This window comes from Aptenodytes forsteri, unplaced genomic scaffold, assembly GCF_000699145.1.
Source record: "Aptenodytes forsteri isolate BGI_AS27 unplaced genomic scaffold, ASM69914v1 Scaffold75, whole genome shotgun sequence".
Taxonomy (NCBI): Eukaryota; Metazoa; Chordata; class Aves; order Sphenisciformes; family Spheniscidae; genus Aptenodytes; species Aptenodytes forsteri.
This window is the reverse complement of record NW_008794171.1, coordinates 2,038,067-2,062,256: the sequence shown is the minus strand read 5'-3', so window position 1 is coordinate 2,062,256 and position 24,190 is coordinate 2,038,067. Positions and strand designations below refer to the sequence as shown.

General features: G+C 37.3%; 1 protein-coding gene across 1 annotated transcript in view; it reads left to right on the top strand.

Moving 5' to 3' along the window:
• The window catches only part of CEP295 (centrosomal protein 295), a 48,048-nt gene extending 23,900 nt beyond the window's left edge, over positions 1-24,148 (top strand). Inside the window, exons 18-30 of the mRNA XM_019472832.1 lie at positions 1,325-1,549; positions 8,711-8,817; positions 9,886-10,024; positions 11,576-11,809; positions 13,193-13,347; positions 14,174-14,333; positions 16,606-17,246; positions 18,014-18,187; positions 20,045-20,162; positions 20,968-21,171; positions 21,714-21,822; positions 22,364-22,463; positions 23,396-24,148. Of these exons, the coding sequence (XP_019328377.1) occupies positions 1,325-1,549; positions 8,711-8,817; positions 9,886-10,024; positions 11,576-11,809; positions 13,193-13,347; positions 14,174-14,333; positions 16,606-17,246; positions 18,014-18,187; positions 20,045-20,162; positions 20,968-21,171; positions 21,714-21,822; positions 22,364-22,463; positions 23,396-23,443 (2,414 nt within the window). The 3' untranslated portion in view covers positions 23,444-24,148. The remainder of the gene's footprint in view (positions 1-1,324; positions 1,550-8,710; positions 8,818-9,885; positions 10,025-11,575; positions 11,810-13,192; positions 13,348-14,173; positions 14,334-16,605; positions 17,247-18,013; positions 18,188-20,044; positions 20,163-20,967; positions 21,172-21,713; positions 21,823-22,363; positions 22,464-23,395) is intronic.
• Positions 24,149-24,190: the final 42 nt, after the last annotated feature.

Below are 24,190 nucleotides of genomic sequence, written 5' to 3'. Positions count from 1 at the left end.
ATATATATATATATTTATATGGATATAAAATATGTAATAAATGCTGCTGTTCCTGAGAAATACAGATTGGAGGAAATTAATCTTTTCTGAAGATTCTTTGAGATGATTGATTATTAAATAATAGCTGATACTGTTGCCTTTGCTAGTATATAAATTATACCTTACAAAAAGTGAGTTATAGTTGAGAAAAGCTTATCCTGTCAGTGTCTGTCTAGAAAAACATAATTGAAACAAAAATTCACCCAGAAAAGAAAATTCACCGTAATTCCATGACTTAAGTTCCCTGTTGATTTTTCTGTTGGGCAGGGTCTGTGTTAATAGACAATTGTACAATAATTGTAAAAACAACCATCAGAGTTGATGGAAAGTGTTTAAAGGTTTAGCTTTTGAGCATAACAAGAAAGTGAGCGTGAAATCTTTTAAATAAGGAGTTAGTATCAAGTTTCTGCAGAAATTTTTAGACCATCATTTTAGTTTTTTCCGATTATAAAACACTCTGTAAAAATTTTAGAGATTCATCTTGAGCAAAGTAATGAAATAATGAAACAACTGATATGGGACATTTTTTAATTAAAGAAAAGTAATCCATGCTAGTCAGCATCAGTTTATGCAGAATAATCTTTGTTGGACCAATTTAGTATCTTGATTAGACAAGTTTTATTGGTGAAGGTTTTGATTGAAGAATATATTTATATTCTCAAAAGCACTTGACTTAGTATTGCACATCTTAATTAAAAAAAAAAAAAATAAATCCCAAAGTATATACCAAAAGAGTTTTATGAATATGGAATTCTAGAGTAGGGAATACTCATTTGCTGTGTAATCCCATTATGATCCACAGGTGATTTATTCCTATATTATCTGACCATTGGTCACGGTAGGTAATAAAAAGTTGGATTTGAGTTTCTTATTGGATTGGGTGTCCAAAAAGGGCTATTGTGTGGGGCAGGTTGGGGAGAAAAGAAATCTTTAAGCCAGAGCAGAGAAGTTATATTGCCTCTCTATTTGGAAAAATTACTGAAAGTTTTGGTGGATTTGCTATGTGGAAAAACTTGTTTGAATTTTTTTGGAAGAAATATTTTAGTTGAGTTAGGAATTACTTTTTGAGAAGTCTGACCTGCATGATCTTTCAACCTATATAATCCATAAACTGTGTAATACAAAGGTTTTTACTGACCTGATATGGCTAACTTTATTAAAACGGAGCACTGTACGAATTCAGCAGGTTACTTCTGTAGAATAGAATGTGCATCTTAATGTTTTCATTGAAGTGCAAAACACTGCATTTCTATACCTAAACTGATTACAAATGTTTTAAATTCAGATAAAACAGATTCTGTTGGTGGAGAATCTTCTCCCATTTCAACCACTGGGGAGTTTGCATATGTGAAATGTTACAGTCACGCTCTTCGTGAAGAAGGCAGGTTACCTTCGAGCATAACAAACTACGAAGAACAAATCTCTAATGGAAGTCCAAGGCAAAGTAAACAGTTAAGTAGATTATTACAAGAGGTGCTGCTGATGACTGCTGAAAATTCGTATGATTCAGGTGAGGAAATCCTCTTCCTTCAAGGAATTATGTGAATACCATTCAGCACTGCTAATTTTACTGCTATTTAGTTGTAGCATATGTCGCGGATGGAGTGAGACTGCACTTCACTCGTAAGAGAGAAGCAACAATACTTTATTGATAAAAAACAGTGAGTTAAAGTGTGAATTAACAAAGTTCAATGGTAAATGCGACAGTGAACAAGATTCCATGGCAAGGTACACTTGATTATTTACTGCATAGAGGACAGGGTCAGACATTACTGTCAGGGAGACCCTCCCGTTGAGTCATGAGGTTCAGAAAGGACCCCCTTGCTTTCTGAACTTCTCAGAGAGGAATCTGGGTGTGGCTGGATCCAGTCCTAGTCCCAGTCTTGGTCAACAGTATATGTCTAAAGGATTATATATATGCAATCAATCCTTTATATCACTTAGCTAAGATTTCAAAGTTCAGCATGCTATTAGTCACTTACCGAGGATCTGTCGCGGCAAGGAATCTCTCAACCTCGAGCAGCCCGCTGCCGTGCAGGAGAGCTCAACGGGCTCTTGGGCTGCTCACTATTTACAGGGGTAAGATGATTGACTCATAGTCTTATTTACATACTGATAACTGTGGTTAGGTGGGCGTATTTCTCACAATAACCAAGGGCTATTGTGTTGTTATCTGGCTCCCGTATCCACTTCCTTAATGGATGAAGTATCACCATCAGCATCCATTAACGCCTGCCCCTGGTAGTTCTCACTTAGGCAGGGTTACAGGAGATAAAGGTCAGGTTGGGCGGGGGAGCACACCGTCACAGCATATGACCTCACTTGTTAAAGAACATGCAGTACTATTTAAATACTGTTTAATTTTAAGTGTAAAAAAGGGTGTTTCAATAAGCATGTGTCTCAGAATGACTGAGTTTTTATCTTTTTTTTTTTTTTTGTGATCCATTACCATTCTAGTAACAAGTCCACACTGCAGTAAACTTCATTGCTAATCAACAGTTTCTTATCCAAGGCATGTGCTTTGTATCTGTACCTTGTAGAATTGTCTGTAAAGAAACTTCTTTTGTACTACCCGATTGCCCTGCCCTTACCAGCAGAATCCCATGCATGCATAGGGAGCAAACTGCTCGAAAGCCGCAGGTGTGTCTTCCTCCTGAGGGAGGTATCTTCTGCCCAGACTGTGGGGTGTTCAGGTTTGCAGCTTCACCAGGTGGGAATCTGGTTTGAGCAGGCCAGTGGTGTGCCTGATTCAGTACCCAGTGATTCCTTGTATCGACACAAAGGAAATTAATGCTTAAAGAGGACTCCCGAGTGTTAACATTCTAATGTAGATGAAAGATCAGTGTATCTAAGAAGTTGCTTAAAAATACAGTTGAGACAAAAAATAGAAGGCTGAGTGTTACCCTTAGCTCAGAGAAACAACTTTGAAAGAATCAGCTGTTAGTTGTGAGAGAAATAAAAATAGTGCAATAATGTAAGGATTATTTTAATTCTGATCTTCTGTTCATCTGTGAAGAGCTTTTATTAGAGATCACACCTTTGAGGGTAGACTGTGTCCATATGTGGCAAAGTTAATCCAATTCCATAAATTAAGCCAAGATGTTTTGGTTATTAAAAAAAAAAGTTGTTTTTATTATAAAGTGGTTTGCGAATGTTCAAAATAATTTTGTTACAGGGCTGTTGAAACCTACTAAGCATGTTATGGGTAGCTTGACTGGTTTTATAAAAGGACAAATGTGACTAGTCTTAGGTAAACAAAGAAAGCAGGTTACTAAAGTCTTTCAAGAGATTGGACTAACAAGTGGATGTCAAGGTTTTTAATTCTTACTGTTTTTTCCCTGCCTATACAAATTTAGCTTGTCTCTCCATTCAGTCTTGGAATAATGTTAACTCAAAGGCTCCAGTACTGTCAGTTGCAATGCACTTGCTTCTCTTCACATTTCCTGCAGATTGAAATGCAGTTTATCGTCACTGTAATTGAGAAATGCTATGCCTGACTTGCTGGGAACTCTTACACAAAGTTTACAAAACATTGAGTAAAGCAATTTGAAGCTTATTACAAGATGACAGCATCTCATGGTCCAATACAGTTTTCAGTATCCATCTAAAACAAATATATTACTAGAGCTGTGAAGGAGTTTTCAGCAACTTTGCTACCTTATATGTACATCTTGATGAGCAATACAGCTACGTAGTATGCATCTCCTGGTTTTGCTAGGAATTTCACCACTGCCCCAAATCTTATGGTAACTTTTCATTTAGTTTGTGATGAGACATCCTTTTCAATTCAATCAGGATTTACTAGGAATTGAAGTGGTTTTGAATAAGTACATATAAGCTCATTTTCTTTCAACTGCTTCCTTTAATTCTCAGAATACTCTTTTTGAAATATACCTATACTTAAATTATCACTAAAGAATTTTGTCTTTTTTAACAATATTTGAAGAAAAGGCTTGTATTTTTCTGAGTAAGTCGTAGAAGCATTGCTAGATCAGCCATTACCAAATTAATGAAATATCTGCTAGATCAGCCATTACCAAATTAATATGAAATATCTTAGTGTAGTGTCTTTTTCTATTAGTGAGTGTTACCTATGAACGGTGCAATGGCTTATGTAAGAGGATTAGGAAACTTCATGTGAACATCTATATTTATTAAAACCAAAACAAAGCTTTCTGTGATTATGTATTTAAGAGGATTGTAGTCTTGAGCAGTTCAACCACCAAAACTGTCAACAGTATCTTTGTAATTTGAAGGCTGTGAAGCACTCTGTGGTACTACGGTAACTAGTGCAGTATCTTCAGCAAGAAAATCTACAGTCCGTGTTAAATATAAAGTTTCTGAAGGGGAAATTTAAGGTGCGTTTTAAGTTGTTACTTATGATAGTAGCTTTGATTTATTTTTTTTAATTTAATTGTTTGGGGGTTTTTAATTTTTTTTTTTTTTTTTTTTTTTTGCTACTTGATTCTAACCAGAACATGTTTGCAGTTTTCCTATGTTTTCAAGATGTAATTGTGTCTCTAAAGGTGAGAGCAAATGAGTGCTTTGTGCATGTGATCTTTGACCTTACTCTTTGAAGTTATGTTCTTGGTGGTTTCTACCTGCAATCAAATAATGTAAAGCTTTGCAACTTGTGAGTTGTACTGCTTTCATGATTACAGAACCACTAGGAGTGCACAAACCCTATTAATCACTGCTCACATGCCTTTTCAAAATAAAGCGTTAAAGATAAAAAGGTAAAAGTTATATAGGTTCTTAAAAAGATAAACTTGGTAAATCTGCTTGGATACTGTACCAACAAAGGTGAGTTTCCTTTGATATGGGACTTGTCCTTGGGTAACAAGCAAATTTTTTTTTTTTTTTTTTAATTTCTGTAATTAGCTGCATTTCTTTCTTCCAATTATTACAAGAAGAAAAATAACTTTAATCCTCTCAAATTTAGAAGCAGACATGTCTGAACATAGAACAGGTCTTAAGGACTGCTTCTGGTTAGGGGAGGATGAATCCCTGTGCTCAGTATTGAGTGGTTACTAGTGCTACACAAGCTGATCAGCTGGTTGGCAAGCAGAGAGGACAGGTAACTGTTAAAGTGATGTTGCACTAAGTGCCACCAGTGAGGCTAAGATTTGGATTGCGCTCTCTTACTATGCCACTGATGTATGACAAGATGAGTTAGGAACTTTGGACACTCGGTATTTCTTCTCCCCAATCCAATTTGTTTAAAATGGGCTAATAGGATGCAAATCTCTATTACGGAATTACAGAGTAACCCACCCTACAGATGAGACAGGCAGTTTGATGGCATAAACCTCGTTTCCTTAGGAAGTCAGCCTGAAAATAGTGACTGGATTTGATACATACCTCTCTTTCACAGTTCTCCTTCATTATGTATCAACAGGCTTGTCTCTCTTTATTCATCTTCATCTTTAACGGTCCCCTTGAGCAGCGTTCCAGATGTGATTATCTTCATGTATTGCTACCGTATACAGAGATGTTATTCCCAGCGTGATTATTTTTTGTGTGATCCAAGCTAACCTTAGATTTCAATTTATTTTTAGTAATCCCAAATATTTGTCCATAATTCATTATTGTGACAGATTGTCTTATCCATCACCAATTTCGCCAAACTAGTGTGGACTACCACTTTTTTTTGTTTGTCTACATGGTTGGATTTGGACTAATCCTTGTTTTTGTATTGTCTTCACTGAGTGGTTTGTCGTTCAGTCTTTTGTTTTCAAATTGCACCCTAAAATAATTGCTGCTATTTTACTGCAATTTCTGTTGGGAAAAAAAAATGCATTCTGGATATTACTGCCTCAATTTTTAAATACAAATTCTTTGTCAAAGTGTGGTGGCTAGGAGGTTAAAACATGAAAGTCCCATGTCGATGTCAGGAAGCTGTGAGGAACAAAACCTTGCACTATTATTTTGGAGGGAGGAGAGAAGAATAAAAACCCCTGCTTTATGAGTCACCAAATACAGGGGGTGTGTTTAAGGATATTAATGTAATAAAGTCTGAGAGATGAGCATGTTGTATTTTTAATTAAATAATTTGGTTTATAGCATGAAATTGCCACTGTTCATACCTTGTATTAATATCACAAGAACAATGCAGGTTATTACAGTATAGTAATGAAACATTTGTAGCATAGCTCTCCATAGAATTTATATGCAAGAGAGTATTAAACACTTGAATCTCCTCTGATATGTATCCTAAACTACTACCTGTCACGCTGATATCCTTTAGAAAATAAAATCATTTCTTTCAGAACAATATCAAATCTTGATGTAAAGGTATCAGGAAAAGAGAATTCTTTGGTAGCTTGTTCCAGCATTTAATTTTTTATCAAATTATAAAATAAATGGTCTATTTCCAGTTTCTGAATATCTGACAGCCATTTGTAGCCACTGTTTCTTGTTATTACTTTCTTTGAGTTTAGAAATCTTTTGTACTGTGTGTTTTTTCTCCTTTGGAGATATTTAAATACCAAGAGATGATACGATTGCAGTTTTCATGCTGATTCAAGGAATTTTCTTCAAGGCCTTGCTCATTTTCAGGATCCTCTGTCTCCTGTATTCTGCTCCAAAGAAGAGGAGCAGACTTTGCAGTGTATCTAGACTCAGTCATGCTACTGCCACATCCAACCAAGGAGCTTGTTGCCACCTTGTTCTACTCAAAACTTCAAAGTTATCTTTCCTGTGAACCTGAAGACCTTTGTCACGAACTTGTAGAAAAGGGATCAGAAGCCAGTGTTCTGTGCTCTTAGATTTATAAGTTTAACAGACCCAGCTTTGCAGAAGGTTGAGGTAATTTTTACCGTTGCAGTGCTACTGTGTTTCTTTATTGTTCTTCCACTCTTCATATTATTTGCAAACTCTATTGCCAACAGCTCTGTTCAGTTACCGATCAAAATGTCATAAATGATCAGGATCAAGCCTGCTAGAAGTTTCTGGAGAATTTGTGAGTGTAGGGGGGGAAAGAAGCCATTTGAGAATTTCTTTACCTTTTATTTTGAGATCACTCAGCAATTAATGTAATAACATAGTAAATGGATTAAGAATAGCTTAACTTCTCTTTTAATCCAAATAAATATATTTTAGATGTATTTCATTTCATGTCTTGTAATGAAATGAGTTTCAAAATGTTTCATATTGATTGAGATACCTAAGTATCATATCATATAGGTACTTCATGGGTGTTGCCTCATAGAGGAAACCTCCCCCCCCCCTTTTTTTTGTATAGTACGAAAAATGGAACAGCTGGACTCCACCTTCCAGTAAGAAATTGAGTTTCAGTTTATACAAGGTACAAAGTAGTGTTAGGATTCACAAAATGTTACGAGATTTGCCGAAGTATAGAGCCTTACAAATGCTGGGGATTTGAAACGCCTCTGTCACTAGCAGCCCTTGTAGAATTGCAAGAAAACATACCTGCTTCACTTCTGCTGTTTAATTTCAGTTTGATATTTAGCACTTCTTTCTTGAAAATTATTACTGGAAATAAGAATACTTATTTTAGAGTTGTTTGTTGGCAATTAATTTACAATCTTATAATTGTCAAACTTTGAAGGCGCTTGTAAGCACTGAATACGGAAATTGCATTTTTCTGGTGCTGCTGTGGTGATACTTTTGCACAGATACTGATCTTACTTATTTTTATGTGTAAGAGCATTGTGGCAAAGGTTCTGTGGTAGCAGTCGTGATATAGTTAAGTAATTCAGTAGGAACCCTCCCCCCCCCTTTTTTTTGTATAGTACGAAAAATGGAACAGCTGGACTCCACCTTCCAGTAAGAAATTGAGTTTCAGTTTATACAAGGTACAAAGTAGTGTTAGGATTCACAAAATGTTACGAGATTTGCCGAAGTATAGAGCCTTACAAATGCTGGGGATTTGAAACGCCTCTGTCACTAGCAGCCCTTGTAGAATTGCAAGAAAACATACCTGCTTCACTTCTGCTGTTTAATTTCAGTTTGATATTTAGCACTTCTTTCTTGAAAATTATTACTGGAAATAAGAATACTTATTTTAGAGTTGTTTGTTGGCAATTAATTTACAATCTTATAATTGTCAAACTTTGAAGGCGCTTGTAAGCACTGAATACGGAAATTGCATTTTTCTGGTGCTGCTGTGGTGATACTTTTGCACAGATACTGATCTTACTTATTTTTATGTGTAAGAGCATTGTGGCAAAGGTTCTGTGGTAGCAGTCGTGATATAGTTAAGTAATTCAGTGTTTCTGATTTCTCTGATCTACATAGAATGTCCGCTTTTCTTTGTTAATCATTGTCATGGTAGAGGGCAAAATATTCCCTCCACCCCAATTAAATTATTGTAATAACACTAGCAAAGCCATGTTTCATTCTGCAAAGCCAAAGCATTAATTTCTAGCTCTTCCTGCATGCTCTGCAAAGAGCAGTCGTGCTAGTTAGACATTTTAGGGAGGCTGGTCAAGGAGAACCACTGGTTGCTGATTAAGTCGGTGGTACAGTGGAGCAGAAAGTATGTTGCAGGTGAGAAGAAAGCGGTAAGGATGGGCAAAATCAGTGCCCTAATAGTGAGGACAGCAGCAGTAGAGTATTACTGCTATCTGGTGTTCAAAAAAAAAATTGCTAACTATGAACTCGAAAGTCGCTTTCTATTCCTTATTGCTTCTGTTACATTTGTGTTCAGCCCAGTCCCAGCATTCTCAAGTGGCTCAAGAGTCACCAGTTCTTGCTGCTAAAATTGGAGAGGGAGTTACAACGCATTCTGGACCATCATTCAGACTTGATAATACGGTTAGTCATATCAAAATAACCATATAACATAACTTACTCTTTATTTTGTGATGAAATCTTTCTATCTCATATTGGGAGGCTGAGACTGGGTGCAGTATTCTAGATGCAGCAGTATAACAAGCACCAAATAAAGAGAGGTAATCACTGCGATGGATCTACTGGCTATATATTCCTGTTCCTACAGCACAGGATGCTGTTGCCCCTCTTTGCTGCCAGGGCACACCGCGGGCTTACGCTCAACTCGCTGTCTGCTGAGACTCCTGGGTCCTTTTTCACACGGCCTTCAAAATTTGGAAGTACAAGAACCTTCATTCTCAGCTTTGTGACTTATTAGAGCTTACCTCAAAATTAAGATAATATTTTAGGATATTTCGTATATTTTCCACTTAATTTCGTAGAATTAAATTTTTAAGTCAGTCTCCTGTATGCAAAAGGCTTAGTCTTGCAAGTACTTGTAAAATTCCTGAGATTTTCATGTATTGCATATATGTTCCTCTGAGATCTACAATTCTACTGAAGTGGGTCTGTGATGAGAAATAGCCAAATCTGATGACCAGAAGATAAAATAATCTTCCAGGTGTCATGATTTGTATGCAGTTCTGAGAGGCTTTATATTTTTGTGTGTGTGTGTGTGTTTGTTTGTTTGTTTGTTTTTGTAAATTCCTGAGATTTTCATGTATTGCATATATGTTCCTCTGAGATCTACAATTCTACTGAAGTGGGTCTGTGATGAGAAATAGCCAAATCTGATGACCAGAAGATAAAATAATCTTCCAGGTGTCATGATTTGTATGCAGTTCTGAGAGGCTTTATATTTTTGTGTGTGTGTGTGTGTGTGTTTGTTTGTTTGTTTGTGGTTTTTGAGGGGAGGGGGCTGTTGGGGAGTGATGTGCCTGGGACATTGGGTGTGAATGTTTTGTACTGAGCAATGATGAATCTGTATTTGCCTGACTGTGCAAAACATGAAGGCTTCTACACTTGAACTGAGCTCAGAATAAGATGTGTGGTTTTAAAGCTTTAATTATGGACATCCAAATACATGGTAATAGGTATGTTATTTCATCCTAGGAAGTACTTTCTAAAGTAGTAGCCACGAACTTAGGTTCAGAGGCTTTCATGCAAGGAATACCCTGTGACTTATCTTCAACAATTTCCACTGGAAGCTTTTTGACTAGTGAAACGTTGGATGCAAGCCCTGTTGACCCTGGTAAGTGTTTGGTTTCTGTTGTTGTAAAAGGAAAATTGTGTATTCTCTTTATTTTATAACAGAATGAGTCTAACTCACTGGACATAAATTCTTCTGAAATAGACTAATGGGGAACTTCACTTAAGAATGATTAATATGTCTTATGGAGTTGAGTGTAACTAGAATATTTCGTTATGTGCTCATGATTTTTTTACATTTATAATAATTTAACCTTATAACACATCAGCTTTGGCAAAAGATATTTTGAGTTTTATTAAGCAACTGTAATAGTAGCGGTTGTCAAGTGGCAAATTTTAAAAAAAAAATTGATCCCCAGATGATACTCTGATAAAAGTTTTCAAATCAATATATATAATAGATTGTTACAGAGCTGTAACTGTTGTCTTGCTGTTAAGAGAATTGTTCCAGTATCTGCTTGTCACCATAGTAATTCTTAACTTACTTGTGAAAATGTCATTTGAATGCCATATTGACTTTCACTAGTTTTCTGGGAAGTATGTGTTCATATCCTCTTTCGCTTGCAGTCTGCCTCTTGATCTTAAGTTAGCTTTTCATAAAATTAAAAATAATTCCTTTATAACAAATCTATAGTTGCTCCTCTATAGGCTGACGTTATCACTTGTGAACATGGGAAATGAGTTTGAAAGTGATTAGATAGTGACCTGTGGATTTATTTACTTTAAGGCTTAATACTGTGTTGATCTGACACATATCTGATCTCATAAACAACCATACCTGTGTATGAGTTATTCCATGTTTATAAATCAGTTTTTGAAGACTAGTTTTTGAGCCACTGAAATCTCAGGCTGTATTTTAACCCTAATGTTCTAAACTGGTAAGTGTTATTTTGAGTAATAAACTTCATAACTCATGACAAATCTGTGTTTTATTGACATAAAAAAGCTAAGGCAAATTCTAAGATCATTTCTTAGTAGCTTTTCTATTGTTTTTTTTTAGTTGTGGAATCAAAATATCAAAGGTTTTGGTTACTCAGCTACAGGAATAAATTTTTCAAGTCCAACTGTGTCTTATAATGACCTTTTCTGATAGCTTTGTGCGATTCTTTTTTAAGCTTGTAGACAAAGAGGGTTGGTACGCTAACTAGGAACACAATTTTGGTTTGCTTGATTCCCTCAGATTTCCTGTGTTGGTATTAGGCAATTTCTATTTAAGCATGAATAAAACTACTGCCCAATGTCAAAGATACTCAAGATCATATTAAAGGATTGACGTGTGTATGATAGGAAGTAAAAATACGCTAGCTAGTATAAAATGACAGTATTAATTCTTTTCTGATTTTATTGTTTCAGTATTTCCTAAGTCTACATACTCTAAAAGTGCTAAGCTGTACTGACTACTACCTAATTAGATATTATCAACTTGAATTGGTTGAAATTTGTGGTAAGGTTTGGGAGCATTGACAGGAGACAATTAAAGAAACAAAACCGCAGAGCTCTTCACGAGTATTTCAGGATATTAAATAGTATCTTTTCAGATGACATCATGTAAGTGGTTTATATGCAAAACTGAACATCTAGCTTACTATTTCAGGATTGTCTTCTGATAGTACGGAAGATCGAATTTTGAGGGAAACAGCGAGCCGCCCTTGGAACTCCTTACTGCCTTTTACCTTGCAGCAGAGGCAAGAGAATTTGTCTGGAGTATCTGAAACTCAGTTGCCTGAAGGAGAGATGTACCTTTATAAAGGAAGTCAGGTACAGCAGATCTTGAGGAACTGTACTGGAGACTTGAACTCTTACTCAGAGGACAGTACGCATTTCCAAGGTATTTGCCATTTTAAAGCATTTTTGTGCTGCGCTCTCATCATACAGAATGAGGAGGAATTTACTCAGCGTTATGTGCTAGTCCATATTATTCAGCTTACATTTTAAAGTCAGTAAGGATTCTACATGTGAGAACTTTGATGCTTTGATGTTTTCTTGCTTTGCTTTATGTGTATGTCCACATAGCACAGTGTAGTGAAAAAAAAAAAAAGATAGTCTGATCAGGTATCTATCTGATCATAGTCTAGTTCCATGCAGCTTCCTGCTACCCTGGCTAGACTGTTTATCTGTGCCAATTTTATCACTTGTTTATGCACAACTTTCTCTTCAGGAGGGTAGAGACCATAATATATAATACTTATTATTCACGTAGGGTGACACAGTTGATGAAACACTGATTAACAGACTGGTGGGAGTTCTGTGCTCTCTAGAAAAATGTAACGATTCATGAAAATAAGAACATCTTTATTAGCTATCATGAAGATAACGCTAGTATTTTAATTTGAACCGCTTCCTCCTGGAATGTTTGAAAACCTAGAATCATAGGATTATAAATTAATCTAGACCAGGAAGGACTTCTAGTTATGTGATCCAAATTCTCCTTCCTGCTCACAGCAGAGCCAACTTAGACCAGGTTGCTTAAGGTCTTGTCCGGGCAAGTTCTGACTAGCTCCGAGGACAGAGATTCCACACCCCCCTGGGCAATATTTTAACAACTTTCTTTTCTTCTCTTCCTTCCCCCCAGCCCCTGGCATTGTATCCAAGCAGAATTTCCTGTGCTCCATTTTGTGTCCATTATCTCTCTTTCTTTCTTGGACATGGTCAGTGTCCAAGATGCAGACTGACTGCATCTTCTCTATACTGTCTCTTAGGATGTAGTAGACAGCAGAGATTTCTGTGCCCCTTCCCCCACACCCCCAAGCCTTTTCTTAAGATTGAACAAACTCAGTTTTTTACCTTCTCTTTGAACATCATATGCTTCATCCTTCCTTTAATCATCCTTGTGGCTCTTCATTGGACTTGCTTCACTGTGTCACTTTGTTTTGTACTGGGAAGCCCACACTACTTCTGATGCAGTCTCACACATGCTGAACAGAGAGCTTATGGACTTCAGCTTTTCATTTAAAAAAAAAAATTGCATCAGTGTAGCACTTTCTTGCTGCTTTTTGTACCTGCATTGTATCTGAGTGAAAGAATTTCTGGAAAAGTGGATGTTTAAAATTTTTTTTTTTTTTTACAAGCCAGTATTTGTATATCTGCAGAATTCTATATACTTTATTTACTGCATATAGAAGCAAGGTGTGATATATCCATTGGTTTTTTGAGGGGGGTTGTTTTGGCACATTTTTTTGGTTTGTTTTTAAAATAACCTCTTTTCTTAAAGCTCTAGCAGCTGAACTTGATTTTCCTCAAATGGAGAGACATTTTCTGAACTTCCATCACCAGCTCTTTCAGCCTTTGGAACCAAGTCTTGACTTTGATACTTCATCATCCTGTTCTCAATACAGAATTTCACAAGGCAGTAGAGAATTTAGCAAGGTACTATGGAAAAACTCTGATGGAGCAATACTTTGGCTTAAGATTTCTGTAAGATTTAAATGTATGATCCCTATACTGTCTTCTGTTTAGAAGAAACGCAATAATAATCTTTGATATACTGTCGTGGTTTAACCACAGCCGGCAGCTAAGCACCACACAGCCTCTCGCTCTCTCCCCCATCCCACCACAGGGGAGTGAATCAGAAAAGTAAAAGTGAGAAAACTCGTGGGTTGAGATAAAGATAGTTTAATAGGGAAAGCAAAAGCCACATACGCAAGCAAAGCAAAACAAGGAATTCATTCACTGCTTCCCATCAGCAGGCAGGTGTTCAGCCATCTCCAGGAAAGCAGGGCTCCATCACGCGTAACGGTTACTTGGGAAGACAAACGCCATCACTCCGAACATCCCCCCCTTCCTTCTTCTTCCCCCAGCTTTATATGCTGAGCATGATGTCATATGGTATGGAATATCCCAGTGGTCAGTTTGGATCAGCTGTCCTGGCTGTGTCCCCTTCCAGCTTCTTGTGCCCCCCCCAGCCTACTCGCTGGTGGGGTGGTGTGAGAAGCAGAAAAGGCCTTGACTGTGTGTAAGCACTGCTCAGCAATAACTAAAACATCCCTGTGTTATCAACACTGTTTCCAGCACAAATATGAAGAAAATTAACTCTAGTCCAGCCAAAACCAGCACATATACTTAGAACTGGAAGCATTTTTGCTGGTTGTAGCAGAAATGTGATCCAAAAATCAAATATTACCTTTAACTTTTTATCCTTCATATTTCTGAGAAAATGAATCTTAAATCAAGATTTTTTTTTTTCTGCCACTAGACTTCAAAATATTCAACAAGAAGTCAAGACATGTCTACGTTTCTAGAAGTGGGAAACTCCAGTTTGTATATACAAAGAAGCAGTCTGCCTTCTAGTCTTGAAACAAACGGGCCAGACAACACTACATCAGAAGAGTCTGTAAAAGAAAATGTTACTCTAGGTATGTACAGTATCGTCAGAGCAATGCTTTCAAAATCAACCTATTGCCAATATGTAAATACCAACCCTTAAGGTGGATTTGCTGTGTTGAAACTGGGAAGGAACTCTTCACTTCTCTATCAGCCCTACTTTGAAATGTCTTAACGCTGCTGCTGCTCTCTCACGCACTTTCTCCACCACCTTTAATGGGTAGAACTCCTAAATTTTGTGAAGTTCATTATTTGCTCAGCAGTTATGACTTTAATCTAAAAGCAGACCTGCATATGCATGTCACTGTAATGGATATTATGTTACTTATTACTTGTGCAGTAATTATGATGTTAGCGAAGAAATATCAACTCTGGCTGAAACTCTCAGTTTAAGTACTTTTCCAAATACTTGTTCATGCATATCCATCATTTTGTAAGTTTGAGGAAATTAAGGAAGTTCTATAAATTAATTAAAATTTTTTGAGGTATATGTGTTAGAATATCTCTGATCTTACTCATTTTTCTTCTATACGTTGTGTCCTTCCAGAAACCATTGAGTTTTCCTTTTCTGCTGTTAAGTCACACCTATAGTCATGTACTGCACAGTGTGATACTTGGTCTGATTATAGAATTGCTTTATCTATCTACAAAATAAAGGGAGGGAAGAGAGAGGAAGGCATAAACTTTTAGATTACAATGTAGTAATTAGTAGATTAAAAGTTTATGATTTTATAGTGGCACTGTTAACTGCAGCTCATAGCAGGAAAAGTATTTTTTTAATGTTTTGCAGTTGAATTCAAATTAACTTGATATTTCATGTATTCTAAAGAAAAGGACCAATCTGAAATTCCAAATGCAGCTAGTAGTAATCTAAATATTTCTGAACTCTTATTTACCAAGAATCAGGTGTATCAGCTTCTTAAGGTGCTCCAACAGAAAGCTGAACAGTAACAGGAAACACAGCACAATATTTTAAGTAATAGTTGTATTTATAATGTAAATGTTCCTGGTCAATTATCTTTGTTATTTGCATATATATACACATCTAATTTTTGGAAACACACACTATTTATCTTTAAAGCTGCAAGCAACCATTCTGTGTCTATTATACTTCTTTCTCTTTAGCTGGCAGATGCTGGTACCAAAAAAAAAAAAAGTAATAAAAAAATGCCAGAAGAGGCTTACACTTTGAGACTACCTGTGGTCACAGCAAATAGGATTTAGGAAACTCCCTTTAACTTCAAAATACTCTATTTCTAAATTGCTTTTAGAAACAATCTTTGTGCTTTAAATGTAACTGCAATATCTCCCCATCTCTTAAGTGTTTTTACAATCCCAAACCAATTATTCTTGTGCTTTAAAAGGGGGTAAAAAATAACATAAACAACAGGCTAAGTAAGTAAAAACCGGTTTGGGTTGTCAGTTCAAGGTAGATTGATACGTAAGTCCATCATCTGGAGAATTTTCTAGTAATGGCTGATGTTGCATGTAAAACTAGATACTTTGTATGTGTCAAAGAATGCAAAAATATCTTTAAAGGAAACCTTTAAAGGTTTATGTGGTTTATTTCTGTGTGTATAAAAAGCCTATTGACAGCATGATGCTGGAGTTTGTGTAACCGATTTTATCAAACTTGGGTCAGAGGCATACTTTTTTTAAAAAAGTAATTTTTTTTTAAACAACTCTGTTTGTTTGGCATATGCTGTACTGCTGAAATGCCTCCCCAGTAATTAAAATGTTGATACCCAATCTTTCTCTTTTCCCAGCCTATTCTGGAAAAAAACCCAACAACTTCATTTGTATGTGTAGATCCTAAGGGAAAGATAATTTAGGGTGCGATATTGTAACTTGTAGGAACAGCAATCATTGTTCCAGTTTGGATGTTTTCTTCTACTTTGAAGAGTTTCTGCCCAAGTAATGGTGTTTTGGATTGTTTTCTTCGTTTTAGAGCCTTTGTTGGAGGCCAAAAGGCACTCAAAGGACTTCCATTTACAGAGTATAAATTGTAAAATCCATTGACTTTCAGTGTAGTTGTGTCAGCACCATCGGGAAACATATTCTAAGAAGCAACAAAAAGTTGTTTCTTGACGGTGTTTTGTGTACAGTGAAGGAATCATTTTATGTAATGTTAATAGTATTATGTTTGAAGAAACTTAAACAGACTTTTTTTTAAACAAAATGTTTTTTCCTAGTTACTAGACTTCTTTTTATACATTACTGAAAGTCTCATTATGGATGGACTTTTTAAAGTTGAAATTCTGTTGTGTTAGCTAGAATTTTGACTCTTGATAATTTTTGAAACAGGATCTGAAGAATCTTTTCACCCACTGCAATTAGAATCTACTGTGAGTGATCACTGTCAGAATGCTGATCAGCCAGTGGACCTTAATGCTATGTTACAGAGATCTTTTGAACAAACCCCTGGAATTAAAAAATGGGGCAATGAGAACTGTATTTCATCTGCCAGAGAATATGAAGAACTGGCAAGAAATATGGAATGTATTAATCTCCAGTGTTCACTGGAGGATCTGCGTAAAGAAAGTCTGAATCCACTGGAAGAACAAAAATCATTTTATCAGCTAAATACCACACCAGTTACAGTGGCTGAAACTTTCCCTCAACACTTATTAAAAGAGACTGTGTCAGTTGAAAAATTACCTGTGGAGGCATTTGGTAAGAAGTATGTGAAGCTTCCTGAAAAAGCAGTTCATGTACATCAAGCAAATAAAGCTGTGGAACTGGATTCTCGGTGCACTACAAATACAAAGGAGCCAGATCAAGGCTTTCCAGAAGTACAAAAATCTTCAAGGGTTCCTGGAGAAACCAACTTGGGAGACTCAGACATCCATTTACAGATTGTCATACAACAGAATGGTTCTTTCCTGGAAAGACATGAAAAACATTCTAATTCTGTGCCCAGAAGCTCATGTCGTATTCCAGTCTGGGTGAGTAAAACAGATTTCCAAAAGCAGTAATTTGTACAGGCTTTTTTGTTGGGTTTTTTTGTTGTTGCACCAAGTTATTTTAGACCTTTAATATCTGAAAGCTTGGCAAATGTTGATTTTACAGTTCTAGTTTAAGACTTGCATGTTTCCTGGACTTCTGCCCTACTACTACTTTCAGATCACAGCACTGAAATAATTAGCAGTAGCTAAAATGAGCTGGAGTTCCCATGATTGTTGGAGGAGCTGTAGCGTGTCTGTTGCATGTCCCTCTCAGCCTCAGTTGGTATAGTGTATGCATCTGTATTACAGGGCACGGTTACTTAACCAAACAGTCCCTATCCCCATTTAGAAGCCTGAAGGAGGTAAATAATTTAACCAAAGCATAAGCAAACTTAAGGAAATAGCTTTGATGCAGCTTTAAAAAAAAAAATTTGCCCTAGAACGAAGTAATTTAAACTTGAGGTGAGAGGAGGAGAGGTGGAGTTTTTGTTGTTGTTTCGTTGCTTTGGGTTATTTGTTTGGTTTTTTTAAGACTGGTAGATAAAATACTTAACATTGGACGGGTCCAGGGTTTGCATACATCAAAACCTCAGGCAAAGTGCTCTTTCTGTATTTCATTTATTGATTGGAGGCAGATTTTTTTTCTTCTACATGTTGAATGAGCCTCCTCTTTCTGACAAGGTAACAGCTGTTGCTATTGCTGGAAATAGTGATTTTTTTTTTTTTTTTATTTTTTACACTGATGTCTTCTATAATTTATTTTCTAGGAGACTGAGTCAGGGCGTGGTGTTATGGAAGAACCTGAACTCACTCTGATAAGCTCAAATGACATCAGTATCGCAGAATCAGACGTTGAACATACTAACCAAGAGAAAATTAAGGAGGGTAAAATCAATAACCCAGCATGTGTGGATCAGTCTGAATTTAATGTTTTTACGGAGGTGAGTCTTTATTATCTAATGTAAATCTGATTTTAACTTAGCCTTAATCGTAATAAGGAGAGGCCTCACTGTAGCAGTTAATCCACTGTTGCAAAACGAGTGAATGTTAGGGTTATCTGAGCTTAGCAGGTGCTTGGATCATCTTGTTTTGATGTTATGTTTTCTGGACAGATCTAATAGAACTTAAATTTGGGCTATTTCTTAACATCACTACCTTGTCATATATTGTGGTTTAACCCGGCAGGCAGCTAAACACCACACAGCTGTTCGCTTGCTCCCCCCCGCAGTAGGATGGGGGAGAGAATTGGGGGGGATAAAATTTGCAGGTTGAGATAAAGACAGTTTAATAGGACAAAAAAGGAAAGGAAAATAATAATAATAATAATGATAAAAGAATATACAAAGCAAGTGATGCTTATATACTGAGCATGACATCACATGGTATGGAATGTCCCTTTGGCCAGTTTGGCTGTGCCCCCTCCCAGCTTCTTGTGCACCTCCAGCCTTCTCAGTTGGTAGCGCATGGGGAGCTGAAAAGTCCTTGGCTAGTGTAAGCGCTACTTGGCAACAACTGAAACATCGGTGTGTTATCAACATTATTCTCATCCTAAATCTCAAACACAGCACTGTACCAGCTACTAGGAAAAAAATTAACTCTATCCCAGCTGAAACCAGGACATCGTATCAGTGTAGGTAGAGCTTGGGAAGACTGCTGCTGAGAAACAGAACCATCTTGCCGGTGTCTGCAAGACTAAATTGTATCCCATTAAGTTGAAGATTTGAATCAGGGGAGGGGATGGGACAAAACAAAAGCTACAAACTAAACAGGAAAAAGAGGAAAAAAAATGCCCTACCTAGTGGATGGAGCTACACCAGACCCACACAGTAGTTCTTAGTTTGTGGGGAAAATATGATCAGCTCTATTCTGCCATACTTAACTTGCCTGTGGTATGCTTTTTGCTGTTTGCTTATATAAAGCAAAGGCTGTAAATTATAGAGGGACTGATTTGTAATGAGAGAATAGCTTGGGTGCTGAAGCAATAAAGTAGAACCAAGTAACGTGTCTGTTAGAAGAACAGATTAGATGAAATCCTGTTTCAATGCAGGATGCAGGAGGCATCTAGAGAAGATCCTAAAAGTGCCTAAGGATGACACTCTCTTATAAAAGTGATTGAAATGTGGGTAAGGTAGCGGTTGGCAGCTGGAGGCTGTGCTTCCGCAGTGGGTGTTGCCTTCCAGCTGCAAATGGGGCAAGGAGACACAGCAGTAGGAGTGATGGCAGAGAACTAGGGAGAACAGGAGGAAAGGAAAACACATCTGTCAATGAAATTATGCAGCCCTGAATTAAGAACAAGCAATTGAAATCTGGTGGGCAAAGGGTCTTTAATGGATTTTTTTAAAGTTTTAAAATGTTTTTAGAAAGTAGCTTTTTAATACTATCAAGATCCATTTCTGATGTTTTTGAGGCTGTGCCTCCGCAGTGGGTGTTGCCTTCCAGCTGCAAATGGGGCAAGGAGACACAGCAGTAGGAGTGATGGCAGAGAACTAGGGAGAACAGGAGGAAAGGAAAACACATCTGTCAATGAAATTATGCAGCCCTGAATTAAGAACAAGCAATTGAAATCTGGTGGGCAAAGGGTCTTTAATGGATTTTTTTAAAGTTTTAAAATGTTTTTAGAAAGTAGCTTTTTAATACTATCAAGATCCATTTCTGATGTTTTTCTTGCATCTGCTATAAAGGCAAAAGAGTAGGTCTTTTATTTGCATCTGGTCTATGCTAGTGATACAGTACTACCACTTCACTCAGATTTGTGGCGTATTTTAAGCGTTTCCAATCATTGATTCCTTTTCAAACAGGAGAGAGAATTTTTACCGCTGGCTCCAGATGTGGATTATTCAGTGTTCGTAAGGCCTGACAGTTCTTCCAAAGCCCAGAGTCCCAATGACAGTCACTTGCCATCACATCAGACTGCGGGTAATTATGTGTAACCTCAATAGACTGAAGTTGAGCTAGAGAAGGTCTTTATTTATAGTATTAATATCATCAATAAAATACACCTCTCCTTTGGAAAACATAGAGCTTCTTTTACTTAGGCAAGTGCATCTTGCTGTTCAGGCTTGGTTTGTAATACATTTGACCCAGGTTTAGTATGTGTCTTATTGACAAGGAAGTATTGACTTGTCTCTTCCTATGCCAGGCTGTCTTTCGTGGAAGTTCATAAAACCTACAGTACACTGTTTTGATTGTGTTGTAACTACTTAATTTTGAAAAATCCCGTAGTGTTTTGTGGTTTGTTGTCATATAGTTTATGCACCTTCACTTGTTTTTTATTTCCTGTTAGCCCCCAAGCCTCGTAGCCAAAGAATGTCTTTTTTTTTCCTATTCTGATGATAGTGTGGAACATCAGTAAAATATTGAAATATTTTTTGTCCAAGATGGACAGCAGTAACATGAAAGACAGGAATTGACAGACCTTAACCGTGTTAGGGACTTCTCAGGTCTTCGGTATGTTTTGAGGCATCGGGATGCTTTTGATGTGGTGCTTATGACAGTTTTTGTCGTGGCAGACCTGCTTACAGTTATTAGATTACGTAGGTCTGAATTGCTGCTTGTTTTGCAAGATTACTCGATCATTCACAATGACATTCTCCTAGTACAATTTACAAAAGTAGTCAAGCTCAGCATTTTAGGAGAAATACATTGAAATGCATGACTCTTAGCAATGAGCAGTATCACCTCTAATAAGTGAGAAATGTTCAGACTTCTCATTCTCTTTCAGTGATGCTGCTGGAGTTTGCTTCTACACCAGGAAATTTACAAGAATCTTTTTCAAAAAGAAAGAAGAACTTCATCCAGAAATCTCTGAAAAGAGTAGAAGAAATAAAAAATAAAAAAGAGAAGAAAAATGAAAAGCCAGAAAACAGAGAGTTTCAGAGAAGAAAGTCTGAGAAGTTAAGCAGGCGAAAGGAATCTTTTATCTCTGGTAGGTTTACTTGAGGACAAGACATCACATTAGGTATCCTTTTAGTTGCTGTTTTATATTGAAGTATAGATTTCACATTTGTTGCATCTTTGCTATTGCAGAGTGGGATATTCTTAAATTTCTCAGGGATGCGGGGAGCTTCCCCCCCCCCCGCTGTCTGGCTACCTCTTCCTCAGTGTTGTAAAGGCCCTTATGGGTCCTCTTCATATTTTCACAATCTGCCCACGTGTCTATGGTCATAGGCTGTCTCTTTGCAAATAACAGTTGTTTATCAAAGAACAACCACATTAAGTGAACTGATGGGTCTCTGATGTCTGCTAATGGGGAGTTGGAAGTTGGCTGCTGAGAAGCATGGCTGGCTTAAAGTACAGGCAGCAGCCTCATGAGTGAGACTAGGAAGACTTATTTTCAAGACGTCATCTCCATTGTGTCTGTTTTGCTCCATCTTTTTTTGTAGCATCATTTAAAAATCTTTGAAACCTCTCATGCTTTTGAGTTAGCTAGACTGGAGACTTAAGATATGTTTGCTTTTTTTTTTAAAGAAAAAAAAGGTGCAGTTGCCAGTCAGTTGAAGAAAGTAGGAGAAGTGAAGGTGTCTTCTCCAGAGGACAGGAAGTCTGGAGAAATTGAAATGCACCAGCGTACTTCAAGGTATTGCATGAACACAAGTGGGAGAAGCTTGGATTGTAAAACCAGAAGTAGTTCATCTGTCTTGTGAAACCTACTGGTCGGAGCACAGCTTGTGATCTTCCAGCTGGCCCCTAGGGGCATGCTGCTTAACACGCAGATGTTGGGAGAGAGGATGTTGTGTTTGATGCAGGTACCTGTTGGGCGATTCCCTTGCAGAGCTGGCAGTAAGAGCCATGGCTGGCAGCTGCTCCCTTCATAGTGCTAAGGCAGCTGTGCCTGTTAGCACATGAAACTGGATCACACTTGAAACAAAGTTCAAAGTCGTACTTGGGCACTTACTAGAGGTAACATGCAAATACAACTCCTGAAAGGGGTGTGTGTTGGATACAGGTAGCTGAAGAGGAATTTGAAGAGATTCTAGATTATTGGAGAGCCGGATCAATTTCCTCTTTTAATTTCTAGCAATTGAGACAGTATAAACCTTTAAGCCTGTTAACTTATTTCTGCTTTGCCACTTCCCTTCCTGACAAGATGATACAATTTTTTTCTACTGTTTTGACAGACTTTATAATCAACTTGCAGAAGTAAAAATCAGAAAGGAAGAAAAAACAAGGCAAGAAACTTACACTAAAAACAGAGAAAAGGCTAAAGAGTTTCAAAAGGTAATAGCCTACTACACTGTCTTCTTACCTGGTTAGTTCTCATGACTTCACTGAGCTTCTAATCAGACTAATTGAGACATAGTTCTGTGGTGTGAGTGCAGCTGAAACGGAGACCATCAAACCAGTCTGGATTAAGTGATGCTATTGGCATATCCCACTGAAGAATTTCCTTGTCAACACCACAACTGTGCTTGCTAGCAAGAAGCATCTCTTAGGGCTGAAATTTTCTCTAAAGGGTGTCTGCCTCAGGCTGAATTTTTCTGGTGACTTTAGGTTAAGCAAAAAGGCTGTTAAGGGACTCCAGCTGCTACAAAGTCTGCTTGGCAAAAGAATGACAGGGGGTTTTGTTATTAGTCCGAACTTGACTGAATTTCCATTGTAAGGCAGTCTCTCTGTTTCTGGCTTTGTTGGCTACTCTAGGTAACTTAAGATTCTGCCTAGCTGAGCATGCCTGGACTTAATGTTGCAAGAATCCTGTCTGGGTTTGCCTGCAGTTGCTCTAGAATAGGGGGTTCAACAAGCAGACTTGAGGTGTTAATTCTCCCTGTCCCCTTCCTGGGCCTCAGACAACTGGAAGGAAGGAAAGGCATGATAATCCTGACAAGCTGGGGCTGCTACTGGGGGCTCCAGGCACAAATCCTGCCTTTATAGCACTGACCACCTCAACTTTTTTGTGGTGGAATAAATTGCTGCTCTTTTTATATTGTTTTACAGATTCCCTCATTAACAGGAAATAAGACAAATGAGCACACCTTTTCCTTGAAATCTGTGGGCTTTTTGGAGCAGTAGCATAACTGAACTCACTGCCCCATTGTCCAGACATGCACTGTCCATTACTGATGCTCAGGTTATACATGAGTAGTACCTCAGTTGTGCCTACCTAACTTAACTACACTGTTTTTAGTGTCTCACAGTTTGGGGGTTTTTTTCAGAAAATGCTGGAAAAACTACGAGCCAAGAAGACTTGGAAAGCACCGTGACTGGCAGAAGACTGAGCAACAAGGAACACTTTTGTATTGGTACAATCCAAGAGACCAATGAATTAATGAAGTCTGCGTTAACTTAATCATGGAGCCATTAGGAATCCTCAGCTTTAAGCTGTAGGAAAACTGTAAGTAAACACAATCTGTGTCATATCCTAATATTTTAATGAGATCACTACAGAAGCAGACTAACTACTGCTTTAAACAGTTTGTCTCAGATTGAGTAGACTGACGTGAAAAGCCTTTCCTGATGAGCATGAGCGTTTTAAAGGGAGATCATACTAACTGTTGTAATATACATGTATAAAACATTTCCAAATAAAGCGCTTTTTTAATAAGACTTGAATCCTCAGGATGCAAGATGAATTTCTTTTGTAAAGCTGAAATTTTAATCTGTTCTTTGTGATTTTAGAGTAGGAAATGTGGGTTCCTGCAGTCAAGAGGTACATCTTAAAGCACACCTGAAGGTAGGAAGAGAGTAAAAACCTTATTATGATGTTACTTCCAGATGTAGTTCTTAGATCCAAGTTTCCTGAGCTCCAAGTCAGAGCTAAGTAATTACATTATCAGGACAAATGCAAAGCTCAACTTTTGCTGTGAAGCTGAACTTAGTTACCAGCTGGTAGAAGAGCAGGGCAATTTCATTAAATCTGGTCCTGTTTAAAATACAGCAGAGTCTTGGAAAGCTTAATTTTGGTGAGACACTAACTACCATTTAGGCTTGTTTTCATTGATTTTTTTCAG